We start from the raw sequence: 27,699 nt of genomic DNA on the forward strand, positions 1-27,699 counted from the left end.
CTTGGATTCTTCAAACGGACATTGAAGGAGAAGTTTCAACGGGACAGTTGGGACTATGTGCCCAAGCATGAAAGCGTGTCATAATACAGGATTTACACCACATTTAAAAGCAGTCATAATAGAAAGGTCTAAAGCTCTTCTGACTCATGACAACCTGCAGCCATTGACTGTAACGGCTGGGAAACCTTCATCACAGAGCCCTGAAGACAATCTGCTTTTTTGGTCAGCAGGATAAAGGCAATGCACTTTAGAGTATGGATCATACTACATGTGCTCACTGAATCGCTTCGGGACATCGAGCCCAATGGAGAAAAAAAAAAGACTTCAGAATGTACTGTCGCTATAGAATATTACGGCTCCATTCGAAAACCTAGTGTGCTGCCTATTTAGGGAGCATTATTAAAACGTGAAGGCGTAAATATAAAATCTTCTGGAGAGTTTCTAGGTAGGCTTTTTACCATTATTAAAATGTTTATTAATGGTCTTTCAGTTACACAATTTTACAATAGTATTAGCAACTTAAGCTTTAGATTTAGTGGCTCATTCAACTCAGGCTCGCTCTGAAAACATACTGCTATATACATTTCTGGAGAGCGCCAAATACGCCCAAGGAGGTACGTTTTTTTGGGGGAGCTTTTTTTGCAGTTTTTGTTTTCACGAATCCACCAGAGGCCGCTGTGTACACTTTTTCAGATCTCAAATTTCTCTCATTCGTGCCTGCTTTTCTCGCGTAAATCCACCAGAGGCCGCTGTCAACTGACTGACTGACTGACTGACTGACTGACTGACTGACTGACTGACTGACTGACCGATCGACTGACCCACCCTCCTCCTTCCCTAACACCAACCAATAGTGTTTTCAAAAGCACCGATCGACCCACTCACCCACTTCCCTAAACCAAACTGACAGTTTTAAAAAGCAATCTAGTAAAAGAAAAGCCCTCACTTGATTTTTAGCATGTTTTCAGATTTTACCACATTTTCACCTTGTTATTTACTTGTTTATTTTATTTTTTGGCTGCTGTTTTTGTCTTACATGCTTTCTGGAACCGTTCTTCGACAGACTCAAACCCAATCGTCATGATCAATTTCTCTCTGCGTCTCAAGTTCGCCGATGTACTTGGCGAGCTCCCGGTAACAGCAGGAAAACTGTCCATACGCGTGTAAGCGTATAAAGGAATGGCGTCGTATCGCCCCGCAGCATTTGCTTTAAAGACGAAATGCAGCCATGCGTACTTCTGGCTACATAATTCGCAATCTCCAGAAATGTATATAAGGCTACGTTTTCAAAATGAGCCTATGTTTGGCTCATTTGTATGATTTTGTATGATCTCATTCATACATTTTGGTACGATTTGCTCATCATACTATGATGGTTAGGTTTAAGGGTGGAGTTGAGGGCACAACTCCTTTTAAAATGTGTACATTTTCGTGTAAATTAAATCTTAGGAATTTGTAGTAATTAGCCTCTTTTCTGACATTATGTAAAATAGTTACATTTCCTCCTAATATCATGTTGGTTGTAGTCATGTCCACAGATTTGTGTGAACACACAGCAAAAACTTACTCTGAGGTTTTGGTCTTGTTTTTAGTCCAAGTATCAAAATTAACACCAAATTCAAATCAAAAATTATTTTCTAGACAAGTAAAAAAATGTAGTTTTGTTTTCAATAAAAATGAGTCAAAATTAAGTGAGTTTCTCCTTAAAACAAGCTAAATAAACTTATTTAAAAGAAGTTTATTCAATTTACTTTCCCCCCACTGGCAGATGATTTAACTTAATCTAGTCAAATATTTTTTCCTGTCATCATGGCAAAGATAAAATAAATCAGTTATTAGAAATGAGTTATTAAAACTATTATGTTTAGAAATGTGTTGAAAAAAAATCTTCTCTCCGTTAAACAGAAATTGGGGGAAAAAATAAACAGGGGGGCTAATAATTCTGACTTCAACTGTATATTTTAAAGTCATAAAAGTCATGTAATAACACTTTGTATTTATAAGTTATGCCTATATTTTAATATCAGTAGAAAGCAAATGAGTGCTTAGTATTTCAATGAGTACCCAATAAATGGTTAGATGGATATATACAGTTGAAGTCAGAATTATTAGCCCCCCTGTTTTTCCCCCAATTTCTGATTAACGAGAGATGATTTTTTTTCAACACATTTCTAAACATAATAATTTTAATAACTCATTTCTAATAACTGATTTCTTTAATCTTTGCCATGATTACAGTAAATAAATTTTGACTAGATATTTTTCAAGACACTTCTATACAGCTTAAAGTGACATTTAAAGGCTTAACTAGGTTAATTAGGTTAACTAGGCAGGTTTGGGTAATTAGGCAAGTTACTGTATAATGATGGTTTGTTCTGTATACAGTCAAAACAAAATAGCTTAAAGGGGCTAATAATTTTGACCCTAAAATGGTTCATAAAAAATTAAAAACTGCTTTTATTCTAGCCGAGATAAGACTTTCTCCAGAAGAACAAATATTATCAGACATACTGTGAAAATTTCCTTGCTCTATTAAATATAATTTGGGATATATTTAAAAAAGAAAAGAAAATTCAAAGGGGGGCTAATAATTCTGACTTCAACTATATTTTTGTTGTTGTTACCATAGCAACATTAAATCCATTTGCAATCAGTAAATTCATTAGTGCCTCTCCATTTTTTCCCAATTTACTTTTCATATGAAGATGACACGAAACAAAGCCTGTCTTCAAAGATGTATCAGTTTTAACTACAAAATGAATCCGCTAGAGGATGCTCCCTTAAAAATAAAGCAGCAACCTATGTAGGCTGTAGACAACAAGGCAGCTCACTAGGTTTTGTAATGGAGCCTTTTTAAGTGTTTTCCTCCGATCACTGAACATATTGGCTGCTGGCCTGCTGTAAAGGAGAACCTGCACTGCTGTAGCTTTTCTCGCTAAGGTTATGCCTGTGTGTATCTGAAAAGAGACTCTTTCTTTAATGCCCGTGATTTAGTGTACCCTCCACAGAGGTGACACAGGATTTTCTGGCACTTTCCGTCACCCTTTCTCAAGCAGAACATTGCTTCGGTTGGGGTTTTCACACCTTTGCGTCGTCGCGGTATCGGTTCTCCTTGCAACGAAAAAAGAAGGAAACGGCACGTATTTTCTCTCCTCCCAAATGCTCTCTGTTGAGTGGAGTAGTTAGAAGTTGGAACGGAGACGCCAGATGGAGGAGCGAGGGTTTTCTGCGTGCTTTGGCTCGGTGCCATGGAGAAGAAGCAAAGGAGGCTGCTGTTGTGTGTCTGTGCTGCGCTACACAAGACTTGACAAGATTGGCATGTGTCTGGATGCCAGCCATCGCTGAAGAATATGTGTGTGTGTGTTCAGTTGTGTGACACTACAGTCACAAATACACACAGATCGTCACCTCTCACGAGTATAGAAACCCAAACAGGATGTGCACATGCTGGAAAAAAACTGCCCATTTTTGTGTTCAGGTGGTAAAATACTTACATTTAAATGATCAATGCATACGTTTACAAAAGCTAGCAGCTCAAATTAATTGAAAAATATACTAAATAGGGGTGACACAGTGGCTCAGTGGTTGGCACTGTTGCCTCACAGCAAGAAGGTCGCTGGTTCGAGTCCCGGCTGGGTCAGTTGGCATTTCTGTGTGGAGTTTGCATGTTCTCCGCATGTTCACGTGGGTTTCCTTCGAGTGCTCCCATTTTCTCCACAATCCAAAGACATGTGGTATAGGTGAATTGGGTAAGCTAAATTGGCCGTAGTGTGTGAATATGAATGTTTCCCAGTACTGGGTTGCAGCTGGAAGGGCATCCGCTGTGTAAAACATATGCTGGATAAGTTGGTGGTTCATTCCGCTTAATAAAGGGACTAAGGAAAATGAATGAATACTAAATAGAATGAAAACAAAGCTGAAGCTGCAAATGTAAACTGATACAGCAAAATAATTTCACAGATCATTTTTAAAGGAAAAATTGTATTATAAATTTATTTTCTGCTAATCATATGCAGAATGATTTGGTGCGGTGTTATTAAGCATTAAAAGATAAACTTGTTTACTGAAATAAAATCTAGAAATACAAAATTTGAACACAACAAAATTGGACACATTGCCATTTTAGATTCTTTTTTAGAAGAAATGAAACAATGAAGTGAAATTTCAGAAATATAAAATGTGATTTATTTTTTTGATGGTTAGATTTATATCCCAAACTTGATTATGATGTTAAATGTCATCACATACTGAATGAATTTGGGTGCTGTTATAAAACTTGAAAACTAAACATTACTTATAGCAATATACAGTAGTCAACATTTGAAGATCGACATCTTTCATCAAAGTTGTTCCCAAACTATTGAACAACACCTATTCTTGTCCATTTTTATCCACTTTAAATGTTGACTACTGTATATAAACACTACCGGTGAAAAGTTTGGATTCTGTTCATCAAGGCAGCATTTGTTAAATGCAAAAAAAAATAGTTAAATTGTTAAATATTTATTAAAACTTTAAATAACTACTTTCTTATTGGATGTAGTTTTAAATGAAATGATTACTCCAGTCATTATTGCTTTTAATACAATTAATAATAATTGTAATAATAATTAATATTTGAGTGTTTTCTGAAGGATCAAGACTGGAGTAATGAAGCTGAAAATTCATCTTTAAAATCACTGGAATACATGTTAAATTAAATGATAACCTACAATTGAACAGTTATTTTATAGTGTATTAATAACAGTTCACAATTTTACATTTTGTACTGTATTTTTGATTAAACAAATGCAGCCTTTGTGAGCAGGAGAAGCTTGTTTGAAAAGATTTAAAAATCCTACTGACCCCAAACTTAACGGTAGAGTATACACAGGGCTCAGCATAAATAAGTACACCCCTCAGAAATCGCTCCTTTAAATTCATATTTGTTATAAGCTATACAATATTGTGTACATTAGATTAGTCTATACTGAAGCCAGATCTGGATCTCATCTAACAAACTAACTTACGATAATGTAAGTTAAAAAAAAAAAACTACAGCCAATTTTATAGGCTATAGAAAAATATTAAATACTAATTTTTAAAATAGAAAAAAAATACAATTTTTGTCGAAATTTTGTAGGTTGTAATTAATTTTTGCAATATTTTGCCTGAATTAAATGTTATTATCCTTCAATTTCTTAATATGTTTGGTGACTAAAATATTATTTTAATAAATATATCTGTTTAATAAATCTGTTTAGTTTAAATGCACCAAAATACTTTGCCTGTATTCACTGAGAAATTAATCAAATATTCATTTTCAAAAGGAGGTGTACTCGGTTATGCTGAGCACTGTATATATACATATATAAATATATATATATATAAAACTGGTGACATTTTCAAATTCATTATTCTAAAATCGGCACATCAAATGTCAGCTTATTTAATCATCGCTTGATTTTTTGGTGTATGAATGAGATTGTAAACACAATCTATCCTGTTGGAATTCAAACTAAAAATGTGGGATGTCTTTTTTTTATTTGATAAAGCACATTAGATGGGTTGCTTATCACTGCTCTTTTTATATGACGACATGACAATATTCAAAACAAAAATAAAGTCTCTACAGTTCAGGGAATGGTATGCATAAAAAGCACATTGCTTTTTTTGTGTGTATTTTTATTAAGTTAAGTTTTTAAAAATGATACAAATTTATGTTTAAAAAAATGTACTTTGGTTTAATTTAAGTTTTTATGCACTGGAATGTACTGTGTGTGTTTTTGTGTTGTCATAAAATGGTCTCTATACATGTTAAAGCATTTCTCTGTGCAGTTTCTGTGCGTGCGTGTGTGAGTGTGTGTTCAGATACAGCTGCATTTCACCGGCGTCTCCTCGGCCTCCTCCACGTCTGATCCGAAGAGTGTGAGGAGCTGAGGGTGAACTCTGGAAAATAAACACTTCTGTCAGGACATTTAAACATTACACAGATTTATCTGATAACCGCACACCTCCCTCCCTCTTTCTCAGAACCTCACACTCTTCTGTTTATTCTTCTGTCGCTTTTTCTGCAGCTTTAAGAAGATGAATTGAGCTTTTTTATCAAGTACTGCTCATAATATGTTTGGAGTGTGTTAAAACAACACTGCTTGTGTTTTGCGCAGGTCAACCGAAGTTCATCTGCTGAATTCACACAGTGGCTGTCTTGACTACTGTTAGCCTGTGCTTTCAGGATTTCTCGATTGTACGAGCTCAGAATTGAACGCAAATTTCAAATATTCAGAGGCGCCTGTGATTTATGATGGCAGCAGATTCACCATAGACTTTCAGCTTTAGATGTCATGTGATTTTATCAGGCTTTAAATGGCTCATGTGATACATAATGAAAATATGGAAGGAGAAAAAAAAATTTCAGTTTACCACAGAGTGGTTTAATGAACATGAAAGTGAAGTTGAACATCTCCCATGACCTGCACAGTCACCCGATCTAAACATTATTGAGCCACTTTGGGGTGTTTTGGAGGAGCGAGTCAGGAAATGTTTTCCTCCACCAGCATCACATAGTGACCTAGCCACTATTCTAGCAAGAGGAATGGTATAACGTGCATTAAACCAATCAGAGACTCATCTCCCATTCTCTTTAAGAGTCAGTTGTGTCGCACCATGGAGCATTTGCTATCGGCATGGAGGACTTCGTAAGTTGAAAAACTGAACTCTTCTCTAGTGAGAAAACAGTTAAACAGACCATCTGCCGCGCTAGGATAAAGAACGAGTCTCCTCCATTCGGCCTCTTTACTTTCTCTTTACTTTACTTTTACTCTTTACTCCTTTACTTTCATGCTGCTCATATAATGTTTGGAGTGTTTTAAAACAACATGGCTTGTGTTTGCGCAGGTCATCCGAAGTTCATCTGCTGAATTCACACAGTGGCTGTCTTGACTACCGTTAGCCAGTGCTTTCAGGATTTCTCGATTGTACGATCTCAGAATTGAATGCAAATTTCAAATATTCAGAGGCGCCTGTGATTTATAATGGCAGCAGATTCACCATAGACTTTCAGCCTTCGAGGCGTGATGTGATGTTACCAGCTTTAAATGGCTCATGTGATACATAATGAAAAAATGGAAGGAAAATAAAATGTTGATTTAAATGAAAAAGTTAAATTAAGTAGTTTAACTTAAAGCTTAATTTCGAAACTCAAACTGAGTATTAAAAAATGGTGCATTTATATATAGGGTTTGGACAATGAAACTGAAACACTGGCTAATTTAGTGTTGGAGGTTTCATGGCAAAACTGGTGACAGCGTGGTTTAATGAACATTAAGAAAGTCAAATTGAATATCTCCTGTACAGTCACCTGACCTAAACATTATTAAGCCACTTTTGCGTGTTTTGGAGGAGTTTGTCTGGAAACGTTTTCCTCCTCCAGCATCACATAGTGACCTGGCCACTATTCTGCAAGAGGAATGGCTCAAAACCCCTCTAGCCACTGTGCAGGACTTGTATTCATCATTCCTAAGATGAATTAATACTGTATTGGCTCCAAAAGGAGTCCCTACACCATACAAATGAATTACTGTGGTCAAAAACCAGGCGCTTCAGTTTCATTGTCCAACCGCTGTACAGCAAAGTACTTGCATATAATGCGTAACATGTCATTAATTACTCAGAATCTCCTAATAATTTGTGTCTACTAAGATGAGATGTAAATGCTTAGTTTGATTATGCAAACACATTTTAATCAAGTGCTACTTTTAAATGTGGGGGAGTGAATTACATCTACTATACAAAAAAGCATATTTGATAAATATACTTTATGATTTATATAATTCTAATGATTTCGCTAATTGAAGAGTTTCTTTACTTTATCATTTAGTGTCCTTGGTGTATCAGATGTGATATAGTAGGTTTTAGGGTAGAGTTTCTCAATGGTTCTCTGTGTATAATATGCATCTAATGTTGTTTGTGTATATCTGCATAAAAATAGCTGCATATTTTGAGAAAACCAATGCAAAATCTGCCATTTTAGGGCAGCAAAATTCAGTCCCTCCAATAATTCTTGAGATTAAAAAAAAGGAAAATGTTCAAGGATTTTATGCATTTTCACAGCTAAACACAAGAATTGAAGCATACAATATCATATGTTTTGAGAAAAGCAGTCACAACACTGCAAAGCATGCTATTCTTACTTTTTCAGAAATAATGTCAACATTAAGTGGTTTTTTTCTTTAAAATCAAGCCAGTAATCTGCCAGTAGAGTAAGTGAAATAACTTTGTTTTTGCTTTAACCTCGGGCCCAGGGTGTTTTTTTACATGCATTTTTATTTCTCTTTGCTATTTGGGCTTATTGGAACCTAAGCTGTGCCTTTACTGAATGAGCACTGTGCTACGTCCGACAGATCGAACTACTATGTTTTTCTCTTCTTTTTAATTCTTTTATAAAAAATTTTATCAGCTTTTATTTTCATTTATTTTATTTTATTTTTACCATTTTTATTATTTGTTTTTATTTCTCTTATACTTGTTTCTTTTATTCCTGTTTATGTAAAGCACTTTGAATTGCCACTGTGTATGAAATGTGCTATATAAATAAACTTGCCTTGCCTTGCCTAATTATAATCAAAATCTAAGTATCATCTTTTGATATGATGTACTTTTAGAGAAAAATGATGTCCATAGATGTGGACTCGTGGTCCAAATTTACATGAAACACTTTTTTCCTGACTGTTTTAATGCATATTTAACATATAACTTTGACTATCAAAGAGTAAAAACAACATTTTTTTCCCATTCTGGACAGTTAAAAATAGGGTTTGGGACATTTCATATGCTGCAAAAGAGTTGCAAGATGACATCGTATGTCTGTAACAAAATGTAAAACATTTAAAGTATTTTAAATAGCCACTTAAGAGCTAAAATGTGCTGTCCACATATGTGGACACTCAAGCCCTAGGAGGTTAAAAGATTTATTTTGCTTGTTTTAATGAAAAACTGACTTAATTTTTATATATTATCTGTGAAAACTAGACCTGTTTTCACTAGTCTAAAAAAGGCTTTTTTGATTTAAGAATTTTAGATATTTGGACAAGAAACAGGACAAAAAAAAGTAAGAAGAGCATTTTTTTGCAGTGAAAATCGTTTATTTTAAACCACAAATGTTAAAAATCTTGAAAGGGACTGAAAAATCATAAAAATGTCCAGTGAGAGTCTCAGATTACTGTGTTATGATACTAAATAGGGATCTGTTTTATTCTGTGGACAGTTGAAATGTTCTGATTCTGTGTATTTGTGTAATATATTTATGGTGATTTAGTCCTTATTGATATTGCTATAGGTAACGCAGTGGCGCAGTGGGTAGGCAAGAAGGTCGCTGGTTCGAGTCTCAGCTGGGTCAGTTGGCATTTCTGTGTTGAGTTTGCATGTTCTCCCTGTGTTGGCGTGGGTTTCCTCCGGGTGCTCCGGTTTCCCCCACAGTCCAAAGACATACGCTATAGGTGAATTGGGAAAGCTAAAATTGTCCGTAGTGTATGAGTGTGAATGAGAGTTTATGGATGTTTCCCAGTGATGGGTTGCAGCTGGAAGGGCATTCGCTGAGTAAAACATATGCTGGATAAGTTGGAGGTTCATTCCGCTGTGGCAACCCCTAATTAATAAAGGGACTAAGCCGAAAAGAAAATGAATGAGTGATATTGCTATATTTGCATGTTTAAAACAGCACGACGCCTTTTGCAATTGTGTCGCAATAAATTTGTTGTGATTATTAGTCAGACTTGTAGTCTGTCCTGACTGATCTTTGTGTATGTGTGTCTGCTGTTTGACTGGAGAAGCTGACCTGATGAGGAGCTCAGACGAGACGTCCAGCAGATCTCCGTCGATGTTCCAGGGGTACGTTCCTTCAGAGGAGATGATGGGTGTGCTTTTTGAATCGCTCTCTTCGTTTCCTCTGAAACGTCATCAGTCCAGCTGCTCTGAGAGCTTGGCCGGAGTCTGACCGCCTTCACGCTGTGAGTCTCAATGAAGGAGAAACCAAACTGCAGGAGGACAAACCAACAGTTAGCAGACTATTCACACCAACTCTCTCTGTCTGTCTAATCTGCTGTTCTGTCTGTCTGTTGTCTGTCTGTATATATTCTGCTGTTTGTCAGTTATTCCTAATTTGTTAAATCATCTCATAATTTTCTATATTTTTCCATATTTTTAATGTTCATTTTATCTATGCCTGACATTTATTGTTCTCTTATTTTATTCTCTCCATCATTCCATCACTCTCTCTATCTTTTTATGGACAATTATTCATCTATATCTGATCTGTATCATTCTGTCACTGTATTTTCTATTCTATAGATTGTTAAAACTTGTTTTCATCTTATGTTTCAGAATGTATTTGCTCTCTGGGCTTTTGCAATGCTCTCCTTGCAGCTGTTTTGCTCTAGTCACCAACATCTGCCATGTTTGAGGCTGTAGTTTAATACAGGACCACAAGGAGGCAGTAACGAACAACTGATCCTTAACTGTCCACCTCAGTCGTGTGTATGTTTGTGTGTTTCAGTTTGACCTGGCGTGAACCTGGACACAGAATCAGGCCACAACTAGGCTTTCGACCCATTGCATATTCCTTTTATTCAAATAAGCAGGTACGACATCAATTGAAACAAATGGCTTATCATTCATTATTATACCCCACAACACAGATATTATGTAAGGATCATTTACATAATAATTTACATTATAACTAAATGAAAATTAAATGTTAATATATGTATAGCATGAGCATTTTGATTATGTAAAACTCGCTCTGACCAAAATCCTCAAGATGTTAAGTTTGACCCAGGGAATGTGCATCAGCTGCGTGATTTTTTTTCCTGCTCTCTGCATTTATGGGGTGATGAGTACAAATTTATTTGACTATAAATCTCTTAGTAACTGGTCTTTAAGCATATAAAACATGTCCTGGCCATCACGCCGCAAATAATAATAGTCAATTTTGTTCACAAAATGTAGCCTATACTAAGAAACTAAGCATTTTTAAACGACTTATAAATAAACAGAACAATATTTTAATAAACAAAATTTGGATTACTATAAGAATATTTTAAAAGGGAATAAGCAGAAAAGAAAATGAATGAATGAATGAGAATATTTTAGATTTTTTAATGCTCATACTACAATATTTGTTTAAAATTTTACATTTTATTAAACTTTTTAGTTTGTTTTGTTTGGTTTACAGTACCATAGTATATTAAAAATTCTAAAATATTTTTTTTATTTGCAATGCTGTATGCAATTTTCTAAAGATATAATTCTCAAAACTCTTTAAAAGATATCATTCAAATAATTCTCAAATCCTCATTATTCATTACATACAACAATGAGTTTTGCTCCCCTATTTGAGTTAAAACCTTATTTTAATGATTCTGCTGATGATATTTCTGATTTAATGATAAGTTGGACTTAACTCAGTGTATAGGGATTCATAAACCATGCAGTGCTACCCAATATATCTGTAAATGTAATTTATTTTTTGGTCTCACATTATAGAAATAAGACTTGTTTTAGCCATAATAAGCTCTATATCTTCTAAAAGCCTTTTTGCAATGAGAGAGAAACTATTTTTCATATATATATTTATATATATATATATATATATATATATATATATATATATATATATATATATATATATATATATATATATATATATATATATATATATATAATTTACTAGTTTGAAACCTTTGTCAACCCAGGCTCATTAAAAATATGTGCCCAGGGATACATTTTTTTAGAAACAACAAATATGTACCCTGAACTACGCCTGCTTGCAGTTTTTGTTTTCACAAATCCACTAGTGTACACACTGTACATTTTTGATAATCTCAAATACTTTACTAGGGTACATTTTCTCACACATGCCATTTGTAATAAATACTTCAGAAGCCGCTGTGTACCTTTCTGTGCATATTAACGTTTTTCTCGTGTGCATCCATGAGAGAAGCCGGTTGGCTGATCATTGTGCATGATATATCTGCTTGATATAAACCTCCATGAACCCAACCAATAGTGTTTTCAAAAGCAAACTAGAATCAGACTTCATTCTAGCATCAACGTTTCGTTTTTTCTAGTTTCTGGAACTGCCATTCGTCAGACTCTTGGAACCCTGAACCATTCAGAGTGAGCCAGAAAAGCCATCCATATGGAGGTAAGCAGTGAGCAGTCTTGCCCCATAGTGTTTGTTTTACACATAAAATTCAGCCTTATGTACAGTTGAAGTCAGAATTATTAGCCCCCCTGAATTATTAGCCCTCTATTTATTTTTTCCCCAATTTCTGTTTAACAGAGAGAAGATTTTTTCAACACATTTCTAAACAAACTAGTTTTAATAACTCATTTCGAATAACTGATTTATTTTATGTTTGCCATGATGACAGTAAATAATACAGCTTAAAGTGACATTTAAAGGCTTAACCTGGTTAATTAGGTTAACTAGGCAGGATAGGGTAATTAGGCAAGTGATTGTATAATAATGGTTTATTCTGTAGACTATCGAAAAAAAATATAGCTTAAAGGGGCTAATAATTTTGACCTTAAAATGTTTTTTGAAAAACTAAAAACTGCTTTTATTCTAGCCGAAATAAAACAAATAAAATGTTCTTGCTCTGTTAAACATCATTTGGGAAATATTAAAAAAGAAAATAAAATTAAAAGGGGGCTAATAATTCTGACTTCAACTGTATCTGCACCCGCACATGTTTCTCGGTTCTCAAAAATGTACACTAGGGCACATTTCTCCAATAAGCCCAAGATGTCCTCACTGCAGCCTGTAGCATGATAATGTACTGGATCAGGTACAATACGTAGTGAACATTGTAACGCCTATGCTACTATGATGGTTGGGGTATAGACAACAATCATATGGTTTGGGGTAGGTGCAGAGGTTAATAACACTCTATGTAATTTAATAATTAATATAAATAATTCTCGTTTCTAGCAACAACAGCTCGCACATGCATGTCCAATACATATTGCACCTTATCCAGTATGTCATCATACTACAGACTGCAGCGAGTCAGCATGCATGTTGTTTTAATCTGGTTTTAAGTACGTAAAGATAAAAAAGATTTGTCATTTGTTGAATTTGGTAATAGGCCAGGACAGGCTAAGCTGGCTGTTTATATGAATGAAATAAGGAAAATGGAACACAACATAGAACAGAGGTAGTTGTATGTTCCAATATAGGGGAGAGCGGGGCACAAAGTAACACTTTTTGGTTTTGGTCAAATAATGAACAAAGTAATAGGGTTAGACAATCCATATTTTTTTAATCAACAGCACACAAGCCTCTCCTACAAATGAGCACTGGAATTATGATCGCCGGACCTATGGTTTCTGTGCAGTATTGCCAAAAGTGCCAGGAGTAAAAATGTTACTATTTACCCCACCTGCGTGGCAAGTTGTAACAGACAGGGGGTTAGTTGTAACATGTTTACAAAGGCAGATTACACACAATTAATTTAAATTCAGTTTACTTTAAATAGTAGCTATATTTCCTCAGTAATTGGCTCATTTCTTTTTTTATTCTGCATAGCACAGTGTGTTTATTTATTTATTTGTTTATTGGATAAACACATTTGAATCTATTTGCATTATTATCCATTTATCAATTTTTATACAATGCATTTATTTGCATTATTAACAATAAAGTATTTTTTTTCTATTAAAACAATATTTACTATTAAAAACATTTTTATTTAAAAAGTTCTCAACATTACACTCAAAATTCAAAACATTATTTTGTTCATGTTATTGGTGTCCAACAGTGTGTGGCTTAATTGTAACACCCTGTTACAACTAACCCCACTGTGTCATGTTTTCCTCAAAATAGCAGTCACTGTGTTTCTTACATCTTTCAAAATGGTTTCATCTATAGCCTAGAAGACGGTGATCACAACAATATAAGATCTTACATTCATACTTTCACAGATTTTTAATAAAATAAAAATATATAGACTGTAATAAAAAATACTTTTATGCTGCAAAAATGGTTTCTCCTGTGTTTCTCATCCAAACTTTGCTGAACTTTTTCAATAATTTGCAGGAAGACGTCTGCGACATTGTGGTGAAAACCTGGGAAGCATGCCATGCTTAACTCTGAGCAAATACCTTAAAACTCTGAGTTAAATTTAACCCCGCATTACTTTGTGCCCCGCGCTCCCCTAGTACAAGCAATGATAACAACTGATTTTGCCACTTTTGAAAATATTTGGTGTTGTAACAATGTTTAGTGCTGTTTGACTGAAAATGGTGTGGTGTTTACCTTCTTATGGATTGCACATGCTTTCATGTAACTTGAAGTGAATTATTTATAGTCGTATTGTGTTTGTTCTAATGTGGTAAAGTCTTGTAATATCATATTCATTTCCTCTCTCTCTCTCTCTCTCTCTCTCTCTCTCTCTCTCTCTCTCTCTCTCTTTCCATCTATTTCTCTTATAAACATAGAGAGGGGTGTATCTTCACAAATTCTGTTGTTAATCAAGCAAAACTATCAATTTGGAAAACTCACAGGGTAGATATTGAAGGGGAAAATCTAAATATTTCGATTTGTTTTTGTTTTTTCTAAGAGTTTTTTTAAAATTCTTGGTTCAATCCAGGATTAGAATCAGGGTAATGTAAGTTTTACAACTCACAGGGAATTTACTTGAGTTTAAACCTAAATAGTGTGTGATGATTATGCTATGTGTACCTTATGCGAGGAGGACATGCTAATATTCGATTAGTGATGTTTGGTGATCGGACAGTTTTGTGACATTTTGTCGAAACTGTACTTAGCCTTTTGAGACTTTAATGTAAATTAAAGATTTTTTAAAGTCAAAGTTTCTCTATCACTTTTCTCTCTCTCTCTCTCTCTCTCTCTCTCTCTCTCTCTCTCTCTCTCTCTCTCTCACACACACATTTAAAACACCCTTGACTTTCTTCATGGCCTTCTACATCATGTAAACAAGGTAAACACACACAAAGCTCTTTCAAAACAGGCAATAGTACAGCAGAGAGAGCCTGAAATTGACACACGGCTTTGCTCTGCTGCTCAATGACATCTCAAACGAGACTGGAGAGCAGTAGGTCAGCGCCGCAACCCACACTGATTATTTATAGAATGTGGGTTAACAAACAGCTCTAGATTGGATTGCTTAAGAAGGGAAAAAAGAAGAGACCGGCTCTGAAATGGGCTAATCTGTATTAGCCTGAAAAGTGTTTTGTGGGAAGCTGACAATCAGTGACTAATTTGACTTGACAGTATGCTAATTCCGCTTAAGCTGGTGAGGTTTGTTAACTCCATTTGCGTGGGCTGGATCTCCAGCCTGATGTGGGTTCCGGAAGTTCCCTCACCTGGTTGTTTGTGCTGTTGTATCTCTTCAAGTGCTTGATGAACTCTGACCTGGAGGTGTTGCCAACTGATATCAGCGCCATACTGCCGTTGTTCAGCCTGTATTGGACAGGAAAAGTTTGTTTTTGTATGCGTTTGATGAATTATTCAGCCTGATCTCACAAGGAAACATAACAATTTTACGTTTTGTCAGTGTAGTGGCTAATTCGTATGAATTTGTAAGAGTTTGGTCATATGAAAATGTGCGATTTTTAAACGTAGGCATAGCACCAATCCTCACTCCTAAACCCAACCGTCATTGGGGGATAAGCAAATCATCCTAAAATGTATGAATAAGATTGTACGAATTTACACGAATTAGCCACTAAATCAAAACGTTACGAATTGCTGTGAGATAGCGTTGAATTATCACATCTCAAATTATGGGTTGCACTTCCTGTTTGGGAAACATCCATTCAAAAAATCTGAAACAAATCATGATAAATAGTAAGGCTGCGATACAAATAATCCATTTGCATAGTGAAAATTGAGTTAGTGATACATTTGGGTTTGAGTTTTTATTATGGTATCATGAAAATAACGTTGAATCACGGTGGCTCAGACATGCGGTTTAGGTGAATTAGATTAACTAAATTGGCCGTACTGTATGTGTGTGAATGAGTTGTGTATGGATGTTTCCCAGTACTGGGTTGCAGCTAGAAGGCATCCGCTGTGTTAAACATATGCTGGAAAAGTTGGCAGTTCATTCTGCTGTGGCGACCCCTGATAAATAAAGGGACCAAGCCGAATGAAAATAATGTTATGTTTTGTATGTTAACCTGACACTTGTCAGGGTTCTGTGTGTCTCTCATGTGATTTCTGTGTTATTGTTGTTCCATGTGCTCCATGTTTGTCATGTGACATCCCCATGTGCTGTGATCCCTTTGTTTTGTTTCCCGCCATTCTTGGTGTTCTTTAATTTCACTTGTGTGTCACCCCTGTATGTAATCAGTTAATCATGTCCTGTGTTTTGTTCAGTCCAGCATCTGTTATTATATGTCTTCCTGAATTGTCAATTCCTCTGTCGTCCTGCATGTGATTCCACTGTTCCTTGTGAGTGTTCAGTTTGTAAATAAATGAGTTTTTTGATAATTCCTGCGATCCTGTGCCTTTGTGAGAGAGCAAGTCGTGACAATAGTATCACAAGCATATCTGTGACAAAAGCTTTTTTGAGTTTTCAGTTTCGTTCCTTGAGACAATTTTTTTTTCTCTGAATTCCCTACAGTACTGTAATATTCAATATAAGAATGTAATAGTGCTGCGGAAAGACTCATTCAGAGTTTTTATTGTAATTTTATTATAAATATAGTAATTTGTTCATTCTAATAGGTTGCTTTTAATATTCAAATGATGAACTGAATTAGACCCAGGTTTTTAAAACACAGATTTTTATATTTATTTATTTATTTATTTATTTATTTATATTTTAATCAGGCTCATTCTGAAAACGTACCGCTATATACATTTCTGGAGAGTGCCAAATACATCCCAGGCTTTTTTTGCAGTTTTTGTTTTCGCGAATCCACCAGAGGGCGCTGTGTATCTTTTGACATCTCAAATTTCTCTCGCGAGTGCCATTTGCACCTGCTGTTCTCACGTAAATCCACCAGAGGCTGCTGTCGACTGACTGACTTACTGACTGATCGACTGACACATCCTCCTCCTTCCCTAAACCCAACAAATAGTGCTTTCAAAAGCACTGGTTGACCTATACACCAACTTCCTTTGACCCAACCGACAGTTTTAAAAAGGAACCCAGAAAAAGAAAAGCCCTCACCTGATCTTTACCACGTTTTCAGATTTGACCACGTTCTCACCCTGTTATTTACTTGTTTATTTTATGTTTTGGCTTCTGTTTTTGTCTTACCTACTTACTGGAACCGCTCAACTACGTCAACTCCTCTCCCTAGAGGTACATGGCGAGCTACTGGACAAACTGGAAACAGAGGGAAAGCCGTTCATATGAAGGTAAGCGGTCAGCTGGTAAGCGTGAAAAGGAACAGCGTCATACCGCCCTGTAGCGTTCATTTTAAAGGTGAAATGCAGCCATACGTACCTCTGGCTACATAATTCGCAATCTCCAGAAATGTATATAGGGCTACGTTTTCAGAATGAGACTATGATGATTTTAATGGAAGCTGTTCTTATAAATCACATAAAGCATCATGGGGTGTGAGAAAAAGGATACAGTTATATTTAAGGGGATAGTTCGCACACACAAAAAAAATTATTTACTCACCATGTGCTCTCCCTCAAGTGATTCCTATCCTTACAGTAAGTGTTTTGCTTTACTACTGATCACAAAACTGATTGCCATTGATATTCATACTAGTAGCAAAACAAAAAGTCAATGGCTATGCATTTTTCACATTCTTCAAAATATCTTCTTTTTCATTCAACAGTTGAAAACAAACTCAAACAGCTTTGGAAAACAAGTGGAAGGTGAGTAAATTATCATTTGTATTTCTGGGTGAACTATCTCTCTAACATTTGTTCAGTACGCAGATCACACTGAATCTGTGTCAAACAGAAAGACAATGTCGCATTATAAGCTCAGAATCTTTTCGTATGGCCGAGAGGAAAGGGGAATTGTTTATTTAATAAAAGCAGTGTCTTGTCTGTTAAACTACAGGTCTATAAATAGATGTGGCTCACACTTGAGATTCTCCCATATCTACACATCAGTGGACAATGTAAAGTAGAGCTTGAAGGTAAAAATATGTCCAGGCAGAACATGCTTAATTTAATCTGTTATAGTTTATAAGCATGCATGCTTGATTACATGGTTTCTTGGATCAAAAATGTGTATAATGACATGGGTATTACAATGTAAACATGATACATGTGCCCTCGTAAAAACCAACAGACTTTAAAACATCATAAACTGTTTTTGAAATTGTGAAAAGGAGGTTGAAAAAATGAATGGGCCCTATTATATACCCAGCTCAATAAGGCGCAAGATGCGTTTGGCGTGATTTGTTGCTATTTTCAGACCAGCACAACTGTAATTTTCATGTTTTGTGCCACATTGTTCAAATAGCAAATCCATTTGTGCACTTTGTGAACTCATGGGTGTGCTGGTCTAGAAAGGAGGAGTGTTAATGCGCATTGTTGGCGCGTTGCTACTTTGAGTAACTGAAATAGACCGTACCATTGACCAACTAAAAGCTGGTCTAAAGTCTAGTTATGCGCCTATGCAGGTCCAAACACTTACACATTGCTTAATACACACAGGATGTACAGCAATACACACATATCTTTACACATGAAAAAAATAAAGGATTAAAATGCTACAAAAATTATTATTGTCTACATAAATATAAAAACTACTACCTCCAAGTCTCTTCTCTGGGGACTTTTTCATTTTAATTTTAGTTTATTCCTTCATTAATTTTCTTTTCGGCTTAGTCCCCTTATTAATCTGGGGTCGCCACAGCGGAATGAACTGCCAACTAATCCAGCATATGTTTTACACAGCAGATGCCCTTCCAGCTGCAACCCATCACTGGGAAACACCCATACACTGTCATTCACACACATACACTACGGATAATTTGGCCTACCCAATTCCTTTATACTGCATGTCTTTGGACTTATGGCGGAGTACCCAGAGGAAAACCACACCAACATGGGGAGAACATGCAAACTCCACACAGAAATGCCAACTGACCCAGCCAAGGATTGAACCAGCCTTCTTACTGTGAGGCGATTGTGCTACCCACTGCGTCACATGATTATTTATATTTGTTTTAATAAAAACAAGTTCAGATTTGTCCAACTGTCTGGTTTTAGAGACGTATGCATCACTATATGGGGCATAACAATAGGACGTGTGTTTGGATATAACTCTTAATAACCACACTTCATTATCATTGTTCATTTATTAGTTTGCTGGAAAATAGAACTGAATATAGAAATAGCTTTGAAACAAATCTTTGTGCTTAACAAACAAAATATGTAGGCTAATGGATATCTTCGGTGGAGTGAGTTTCCAACGTTTCCTTATCCATGAGAGTAAAGGAGTAAAGTAAAGAGTAAAAGTATAGTAAAGAGGATAAATGGAAGAGGCTCGTTCTTTATCCTTGCATTGCAGATGATCTGTTAAACTGTTTTCTTGCAAGTGAAGCATTCAGTTTTTTCACTTACAAAGTCCACTATGTAAATAGCAAATGCGCCATGGCGTAACGCAACTGACTCTTAAAGGGATTGTGAGATGAGACTCTGATTGGTTAAATGCACATTTTGCTCCAAACACACCCATAACTCATTAAGAGAATAAGCTCAACCCTGTTAGACTATGAGACCAATATATATATTATGTTATTATGTTATTTATTTTATTTATTTTCAGCTATGTAATGTTGTCGACAATTTGCAAAATGAGCACTAGTACTACTACCTTTTCTTTTCCACCCTATTTAAATTAAATTAATGAATAATAAAAAATGGATTATTGGAAAAACAAAATTAGTCCAAGCACCCAAAAGTCAATTTTGTTTTCTTGTAGTATGTTTATTAATTAATACATATTATTACTTTTCCAATAATAAAAAAGGGCAGTGCTATTACCTTTTATTTTCACCTTATTTAAAATAGTATCCTATAAAAGTTTAATTATTATACTATTCTCAATATTCATCCTAATTATTATACTATTATCAATTTCTCTAAATTGACACTTGGGAAAGAAAATCACAGAAAAACCTGAGCTGGTAATCTGACCTCAATGTGCAGTTGTCACTAGAGATTTTGGGGGGAATATTAATTTTTTTTTAATCTAGTTAAACCAATGGACTATAAAGTACTTTTCTATGGCTCTTGAAAAGTCTGATCAATTAAAAATTTGGGTCAGACATGACCAGAAATCACACTGGTAAATATAAACCAAGTTTGCATCTTGATTCTGACCATTGTATGAATAAAATCATACCAGTTCATTAATCTTCATTTACAACTATAACTTATCCTTATTCCTTTAACTGCCCCACCAAGAAAAAAAAGTTTGGATAGTATTTTATTTTAACTCCTAATGTTGCTAGTTAACACACTCAATGCATTTATTTTTCAACACATCCTATAGTTTCTAAAAATATTAACCTCTACCAAATGGTTGATTTGTCGGTTTATGGGAATTAATACATATACTATGAAAATCAGAAAATATGAAAAGTAAGACCAATTTATTTAAAAAAAAAAATTAGCACAATAAAACATTTTTGAATAGTAAATCATCTTTATTTTTTGAAGTATGCCAAAAATATTTCAGACTCTTATTTAACATGTTGTCTTTAATTTTTTTACAATAAAACCAAAATCAAGTGTAGTAGTGCAACAGGATTATGCTTGTTGAATTTTATTTTATTTTTATAAACCAACAATGCTGTGTGTGTAAACCATTATTTAAAACAGTCATTCTTTAAAACAGTCAAAATATGGTAACCCATTTGGTAGATCAGGCAGTTAAAGGGTTAAGAAGTAAACATGTAAACTATTACTTTTTCTTCAATTAATAAATCTTGTACTATATATTTTTTTCTAAGTACTAACAATGATTTAAGATATATTCTCAAAAAGAAAGTCTTCATGTTTTAAGCAGATTGATTACATTGAACTAGTCTTGTTTAAAGGATGCTTAGATATTTTGTTTTTTACAATAAAACAAGCCAACAACTCTTACACAAATGATATCCTGCACTGAGAACCCATTGACCGCATTGACATCCCACTAAAGATGCCACTTCTGACGATCTGGGCTGGACTTGCGTGTGTGTGTATGTGTGTGTGTTCAGACGGGACAGTGAGGGGGTTGTTGAACACGGGTGGACAGATGCTCAGCCCTTAAGTCTACCCGGCCACTCCCTTTAATCACAGTAATTATGTGCTGATTAGTCCGGTTAGGTGGCTTTGACCTTACGAGTCTGATCCAACCACTGATTCCAATCTCCAGGATTACGCTGGCCCGCTCTAGTCGTTCTTCAGACACGAAACGGAAGAACACGAGCCAGAAAGCAGTCAGGAGACACGGCTGACACACTGACCCGCTCACTTCAGCCACTTCAAGCCATCCTATTTGTTTTAGGGTTTTCGTCTGAAGGATTGAGGCCAGAGATTAGATTGTACCGGAACAAGAATTGGTGCAACTCTATGAGACGTAAACAAACTCACTGAATCTGCATTACGTAGAAATAGTACTATAAATACTTGCTTTTGGTTGCTTGGGCTAATTTGGTTGAACTGACTTATTGGTTGCAATTATTCCTTGTAGTGTAGATTGAGCAGATTAGGTGCAGTGATTTATTATACAGTCCTAATAAAATTAATATTGTTAAAAGTTAAGCATTAATCAGTTTCTTTTGTTCATTGATTCGTTTTCCTTCGGCTTAGTCCCTTAAATATCAGGGGTCACCACAACGGAATGAACCGCCAATTATTCCAGCATGTGTTTTACGCAGCGGATGCCCTTCCAGCCGCAACCCAGTGCTGGGAAACACCCATAAACACTCACATTCCCACACACATCTTATATTCACCTATATCGCATGTCTTTGGACTGCGGGGGAACCGGAGCACCCCGAGGAAACCCATGAGAACACCACACAGAAATGCCAACTAACCCAGCTGGGACTCAAACCAGTGACCTTCTTCCGGTGAGGCAACAGTGCTAACCACTGAGCCATCGTGTCACCATCATATCTTTGGGAAGACTTATTTTAAGTCACAATTCACTCTATTAACATATTAAATAAGACTTTTATCTCAATAAACTACGAATTAGATGCTTTATAATAGTTAGTAAGGTAAAAGTTGGGTTTAGGTATTGGGTATGGATGTGCAGTAGAATAAGATAATACTTTATTGTGCTAAAAAATAGTGCTAATAAATAGTTAATATCTTAAAAGTAATAGACAGGTGATAATCAGTAGTTATTAGCGTGAATTGTGACAAACTAAAGTGATACCAAATGTTTTATTTTTGCTAATAAGGAGGAATTTCAAGACACTGATGAGCAGGATATTGGGAAATGAGTGACCCATTTAAATCCATTTGAAAAAGATTTTCAATTCTGATCCCAATTCAGTTTGATTTAATATTGATTCTTTAGTATATGTACTCAACAATAAATGTTCTTTAATTGCATTGAAGAGACATTGGCTCCAAGAAGTACAGTTTTATTCAACAAAAGGTTCTTTACAGTGTAAAAAAAAAAGTTGTTAATGAAAATGTTCTTTAAATGTTTTTTTTTCTGTAAAAATCTGAAAAAGTTCTATTTTGTTTCCCTCTGACACCTTTATTTTTAATAGGTAATGTGTGTAGGTAATTATATAATATATTTTGAAAGATGGGCGGCACAGTGACTCAGTGGTCAACACTGTCACCTCACAGCAAGAAGGTCGCTGGTTCAAGTCTCTGCTGGGTCAGTTGTCATTTCTGTGTGGAGTTTGCATGTTCTCCTCTGGGTCCTCTATTTCCCCCACAGTCCAAAGACATAAATATATATATATATATATATATATATATATATATATATATATATATATAGATAGATAGATAGATAGATAGATAGATAGATAGATAGATAGATAGATAGATAGATAGATAGATAGATAGATAGATAGATAGATAGATAGACAGACAGACAGACAGACAGACAGACAGACAGACAGACAGATATTATAATATACATTTATAACATAATATATCTATAATAAAAACGTGTCTCTAACCTGGTGTTTGGAGCCAGGCCTCTGGGGGCCATGGAGCACAGGCAGGGAATAGCCATGATGCTGATATTGAGGAACAGACCATTTCTGCTTTGCCAGTCACCTTCACCTGACACACAATTGAGAGACGGAATTTATATCTACAGTATCTGCATGTGTATATACACTATGGGTGCACTTATGGCCCGTTTCCACTGAGCGGTACGGTACGTTTTGGTTTGGTGCACTTTTATGGCCGTTTCCACTGTCAAAAAGTACCTAAAAAAAGCTTACTGTACCACTTTTTGGGTACCCTTTGCAAAGGGTACCTAGCACACCAAAGGCAGAGCTAGACGCGTAGCTGAACACTATTAGTTTACAGAGAAACGTCACTCACGCATACACAAGCCAAGAGAATGAAATCAAAGAAACCACCATTTTTAAATATACAGCCAAGACATTTAATCGTAATACTATATAAATATAATAACGAGGCATGGTTGACCCGAGCTCAAACAAACCTTGTCGTTGTCTTGATGTACAGCCACAAAGCCAAGAACCAAAAAGTGCCTTGTCCTGTTTTTGCTTTACGAAGCCGTCTAAAAGTGTGAGCAGTTTCACTTTCTTCAGGGAGTTCAAGATCGTTTGCCGTGCATCTATATTTGAAATAACGAACTTCTTGAGCTGATGATAATAATGTACACATGATTATTGAAGTGCTTCTTATATCCAATCCTTTCAGAAACTGACAAATCTGAGAGTGAAGTGCAAAAAATCAAAGGAGCAGTTGGTAAAAACAAAAGAGCAAATGATTCTTTCAGCAACTTAAAAGATGATCAAACTGCTATGTTTAACTATTACCATCGCCTTTTGGACTATTATGAACTTGGAATGACAAAATTACTTTCTAACAAGAGGCTACATGTGCTGATGAAGATTAAAAATACATATGAGAGGTTTGCTCTGACTGTAGGCTACACGTTGCCTGTTATTTTTGAACCCAAATAAGGACTAAATGTCTGCTGTGTGTAGTTTAACTGCAATTGGTAACATATCGAAGACTTAAGGGGCTGTATGTGTTTATTTTATATAATTACAGCCGTTACAGTAGGCTATTTTGCATTTATCATTGATCTGCAGTTATAATCAAATCATGTTAATAGAAAGGTTAGTAATGAACATTTATACAGAAGTATTTATGTGTATAAACCATCTGTTTTGAGAAAAGGACTTCTCATATAATATGTGAACGACCTGTACAGCTTTACTTTGAGTGAGATTTCTTCTAGCAAGAATGAAGTCAACTGAAACTTTCTGTCGTACACCATGCCCACCAAAAGGGTACTCTTCGTACCCTTTAGGCAGTGGAAACGCAAGGCTGATAGAGGTGACCCATAGCGACCCGTACCGTACCATCCTTTACCAGTCAGTGGAAACGGACCATTAAATATCTTTAATGTAAAACAGATAATGGAAATGTAAAAGAGCTGCAAAATGAGCATGGAAAAGAGGATCTGTTATTAACTGCACTCTATAAAATGCTGAGTTATACCGAATCATTCTGGAGGACCATGTCCACCCAGTGGTTCCAGCCTGATCTCACGAGAAAACGTAAGTATTTTACGTTTTGACAGTTTAGTGGCTAATTTGAACGAATTTGTACTCGAATTTGAGTTCAGTCGTACGAAATTGTACGATTTAAAAAAGGAGGCGTGGCATCTAACCCCACCCCTAAACCCAACCGTCATTGGCGGATGAGCAAATCGTACTAAATTGTACGAATTAGAGCGTACGAATTCGTACGAATTAGCCACTAAATCAAAAAGTTACGAATTGCCGTGAGATTGTGTTGGTGGTTCAAACATTGTATTCTGAAGTCGGTGCAGTATATCAGAATGATAATGTAGCAATACATACAGCAAGACTAGTGGTTTGATGAACATAAAAGTAAATATTATTGAACCACTTTGGTGTGTTTTGGGTGAGCGAATTAGGAAATGTTTTCCTCCACCAGCATCACATAGTGACCTGGGGCCTCATGTACAAAAACTTGCATTGAATTCATACTAAAACATTGCGTACGGACAAAGCTGTAAATGAGGTTACGCAGTAAAACAATCAGATGTATGAACCACTGCGTACGCAGAATCACACGCATATTCTTTTTGTACATCTGAATTAACGTGAAACTGAGCGCACGTGCACGAGCGCGAAACCCCTCCCTGCCTCCTCCCCCTAATAAATATGGTAATGACTCTACTTTGTAAAAACCAAACGAAAAAGCAATGGCTAAAGCAAGAAAGAAGAGAAACTTCACAGAATGTGAATTGGAGGTGCTCCTATCTGAGGTAGACCGGAGATAAACGGTGTTATTTGCAAGTTTGTCCTCCGCAATTAATAAGAAAAGAAAAAAAAATTAGAGTGGGGGAGTTTAGCTGACGCGGGTAACGTAGTGAGGTCTGAACATCTCACTGTGAGTGAATTAAAAAAGAAATGGTCCGATATAAAGGTGCAGGTTAAGAGGAGAACAGCGGCGCACCATCAAAGTGTTGAAATGCTGAACTAACACCCTTTGAGGAGAGAGTTGCCTCAATTGCGGGCGACACTTTACTGTCTGGAGTAGTATCTGTGTCTGTGGGAGACACAGATGTATCAGAGGAACACTTTGTTAGGGCGGTATTGCAGCACCTCTCTGCTCTTATCAAGGCAGTGTCACCGGCATTTCAGCTGCCCAATCACATTTGAGCATCACATATTATTTGCACATTTATTTAATGGAAATGTTTCCGATTCACGTATGCAAATTTGTCTTTATAGCAATAGTACTATAAAGCAATGTGCTTTATATGCTTATATAGCATATAAATAATGCTTTATAGCAATGTGCATTCAGTCGATCTCTCCGATTACATTGGGAAAACCTGTGATCGATGCAAATTGCGCTTTAATGTTTGGCTGGTCAACTGCATGGTATGGAAACCTTATGTACCAGTTAGACATGTGGATGATCCCGTCCCATACAGCTGCCATTGCACGGCTCAAAGATGACTGGCTTAACCCCGTGCGGTTAATGGAAATAAAACAAACACACACAACAAATACACGTATGCCAGACATGAAGTTGGCGCGGACCAACGCACATTCTCACATTAATTTCATTGTTAGTAAATCCAAACGTGAGCATGAAATCTGGATACGCAAAGTTTTTGTACATATGCAGTGTTGATACATGAGGCCCCTGGCCACTATTCTGCAAGAGTGGCTCAAAATCCTTCTGTACAGGACCTGTGTCTGTCATTCCCAAGACAAATTGATGATATATTGGCTGCGAAAGGAGGACCTACACCATACTAATGAATTTGTGGTCTAAAAACTGGGCGTTTCAGTTCATTATCCAACTCCTGTATATTCTGATCTGATCTAAATTATTTGAAAATGTTATCTCTATTATTTGCCAATTATTATTCTAAATAATGTGAATTAACCAATTTTTAGGATTACTTCATTTTATTTTTCAATGCAGGGCACTTTCATCCAGATTGTAGCTGCTGAACTGCATTGTTTCATATGTTACTTTTCTTAGTGTTGATAGATGATGGACCCTTTACATTTTGCATGGGTCATTTGTGATTACAGCATATTTTACTGAATAATTTTCAGTCCTTCATTCTCTAGTCAAATAAAACCCATCCTTAAATTTAAATGAACCCCAAATGGAGAATTTGGTTTTTAATTTGGCCACTAAACACTCCCTTGAGGAAAACCTCCTTTTGTTTCTCATAGCAAACACTTATTAGCCGCCCAGTGAACCAAATACACACTCTAATATCTAAAAGAAGCTTCTGCTAATTTAGCCGTACTCACAAATGTCTCCTCCATCTCCGTTCTGCTCAGCTCTGTGTAAAAGGAAGAGATGTTTTTTTTTATCACAACCATTATCTGTATTTGAGTAATAATAGAGCTGTATGGGTTGCTCTCAGTGTGAAGCAGCCCGCCTTATTAGCATTAGCTGGGTGACCTTCAGCAATCTGATCTCTTTCCAATGGCCAATTAAACAGGGGGTGGTTTATTTAAAATAACATTCAAATCATTACGTTCAAAGTTGGATGGAGATGAAGGATGAAAAAACAAACAAACTTGAAAATACACACTTTTTATGATCGTCAGCTTCTTTGGCGGTTAAAAAGGACAGTTCACAGTCTTCAGGTCTTCACAAACACCATCAGTCGGACACCAGGAAAGAGAACAAACACGTTAGATGGAGTGTTATGATAAGAAGAGGATGATTTCTAAGAGACGGTGCCCATGTGTGCTGTGCCAGGCTGCTCTGACACTAATCCCAGATTTGATAGAGCACCAGCCAGTCCCTTGGAGCCCACCAGATGAGAGACAGCTACAGCTGACAACACAACTGAGAAAGAGAGAGCGCTTACTTGAGCTTTGCCAGTGTTTTAATGAGAGCGAACTCGCGGCGCTGGCTGGGTGGCATCCAGCGGTGTCTCTCTGCCAAAGCGAGCGTCCGCCCACCGAAACCAAACATGGCAGAGAAGCCGAACCTCAGCAGACGACCCATACAGCTGAAACTGCACACGTCCA

General features: G+C 36.0%; 2 protein-coding genes across 2 annotated transcripts in view; one reads left to right on the forward strand and one right to left on the reverse strand.

Annotated features, from left to right (window-relative positions):
- The window catches only part of itga4 (integrin alpha 4), a 68,318-nt gene extending 62,568 nt beyond the window's left edge, over window positions 1–5,750 (forward strand). Inside the window, exon 28 of the mRNA XM_056465842.1 lies at window positions 1–5,750. Coding sequence (XP_056321817.1) covers window positions 1–84 — 84 coding nt within the window. The 3' untranslated portion in view covers window positions 85–5,750.
- LOC130235299 (ceramide kinase-like protein) lies at window positions 5,611–27,699 on the reverse strand. The gene is made up of 6 exons (XM_056465843.1): window positions 27,537–27,699; window positions 27,255–27,311; window positions 23,128–23,233; window positions 15,367–15,463; window positions 9,815–10,013; window positions 5,611–5,928 (listed from the first exon to the last, which is right to left on the reverse strand). Exons 3-6 carry the CDS (start codon window positions 23,181–23,183, stop codon window positions 5,864–5,866), a joined length of 417 nt encoding a protein of 138 aa, XP_056321818.1. The 5' UTR covers window positions 23,184–23,233; window positions 27,255–27,311; window positions 27,537–27,699; the 3' UTR covers window positions 5,611–5,863.

The sequence above is a fragment of the Danio aesculapii genome, chromosome 9 (genome assembly GCF_903798145.1).
Source record: "Danio aesculapii chromosome 9, fDanAes4.1, whole genome shotgun sequence".
In the NCBI taxonomy this organism is placed as follows: domain Eukaryota; kingdom Metazoa; phylum Chordata; class Actinopteri; order Cypriniformes; family Danionidae; genus Danio; species Danio aesculapii.

Coding starts and splice junctions, on each gene's coding strand:
- LOC130235299 (XM_056465843.1), bottom strand. CDS start 23,183: ATGGCTATTCCCTGCCTGTGCTCCATGGCCCCCAGAGGCCTGGCTCCA. Junction 10,014..15,366: donor ACAACAGCACAAACAACCAG/GTGAGGGAACTT, acceptor GTCCTCCTGCAG/TTTGGTTTCTCCTTCATTGA. Junction 5,929..9,814: donor TCGTCTGAGCTCCTCATCAG/GTCAGCTTCTCC, acceptor TTTATTTTCCAG/AGTTCACCCTCAGCTCCTCA.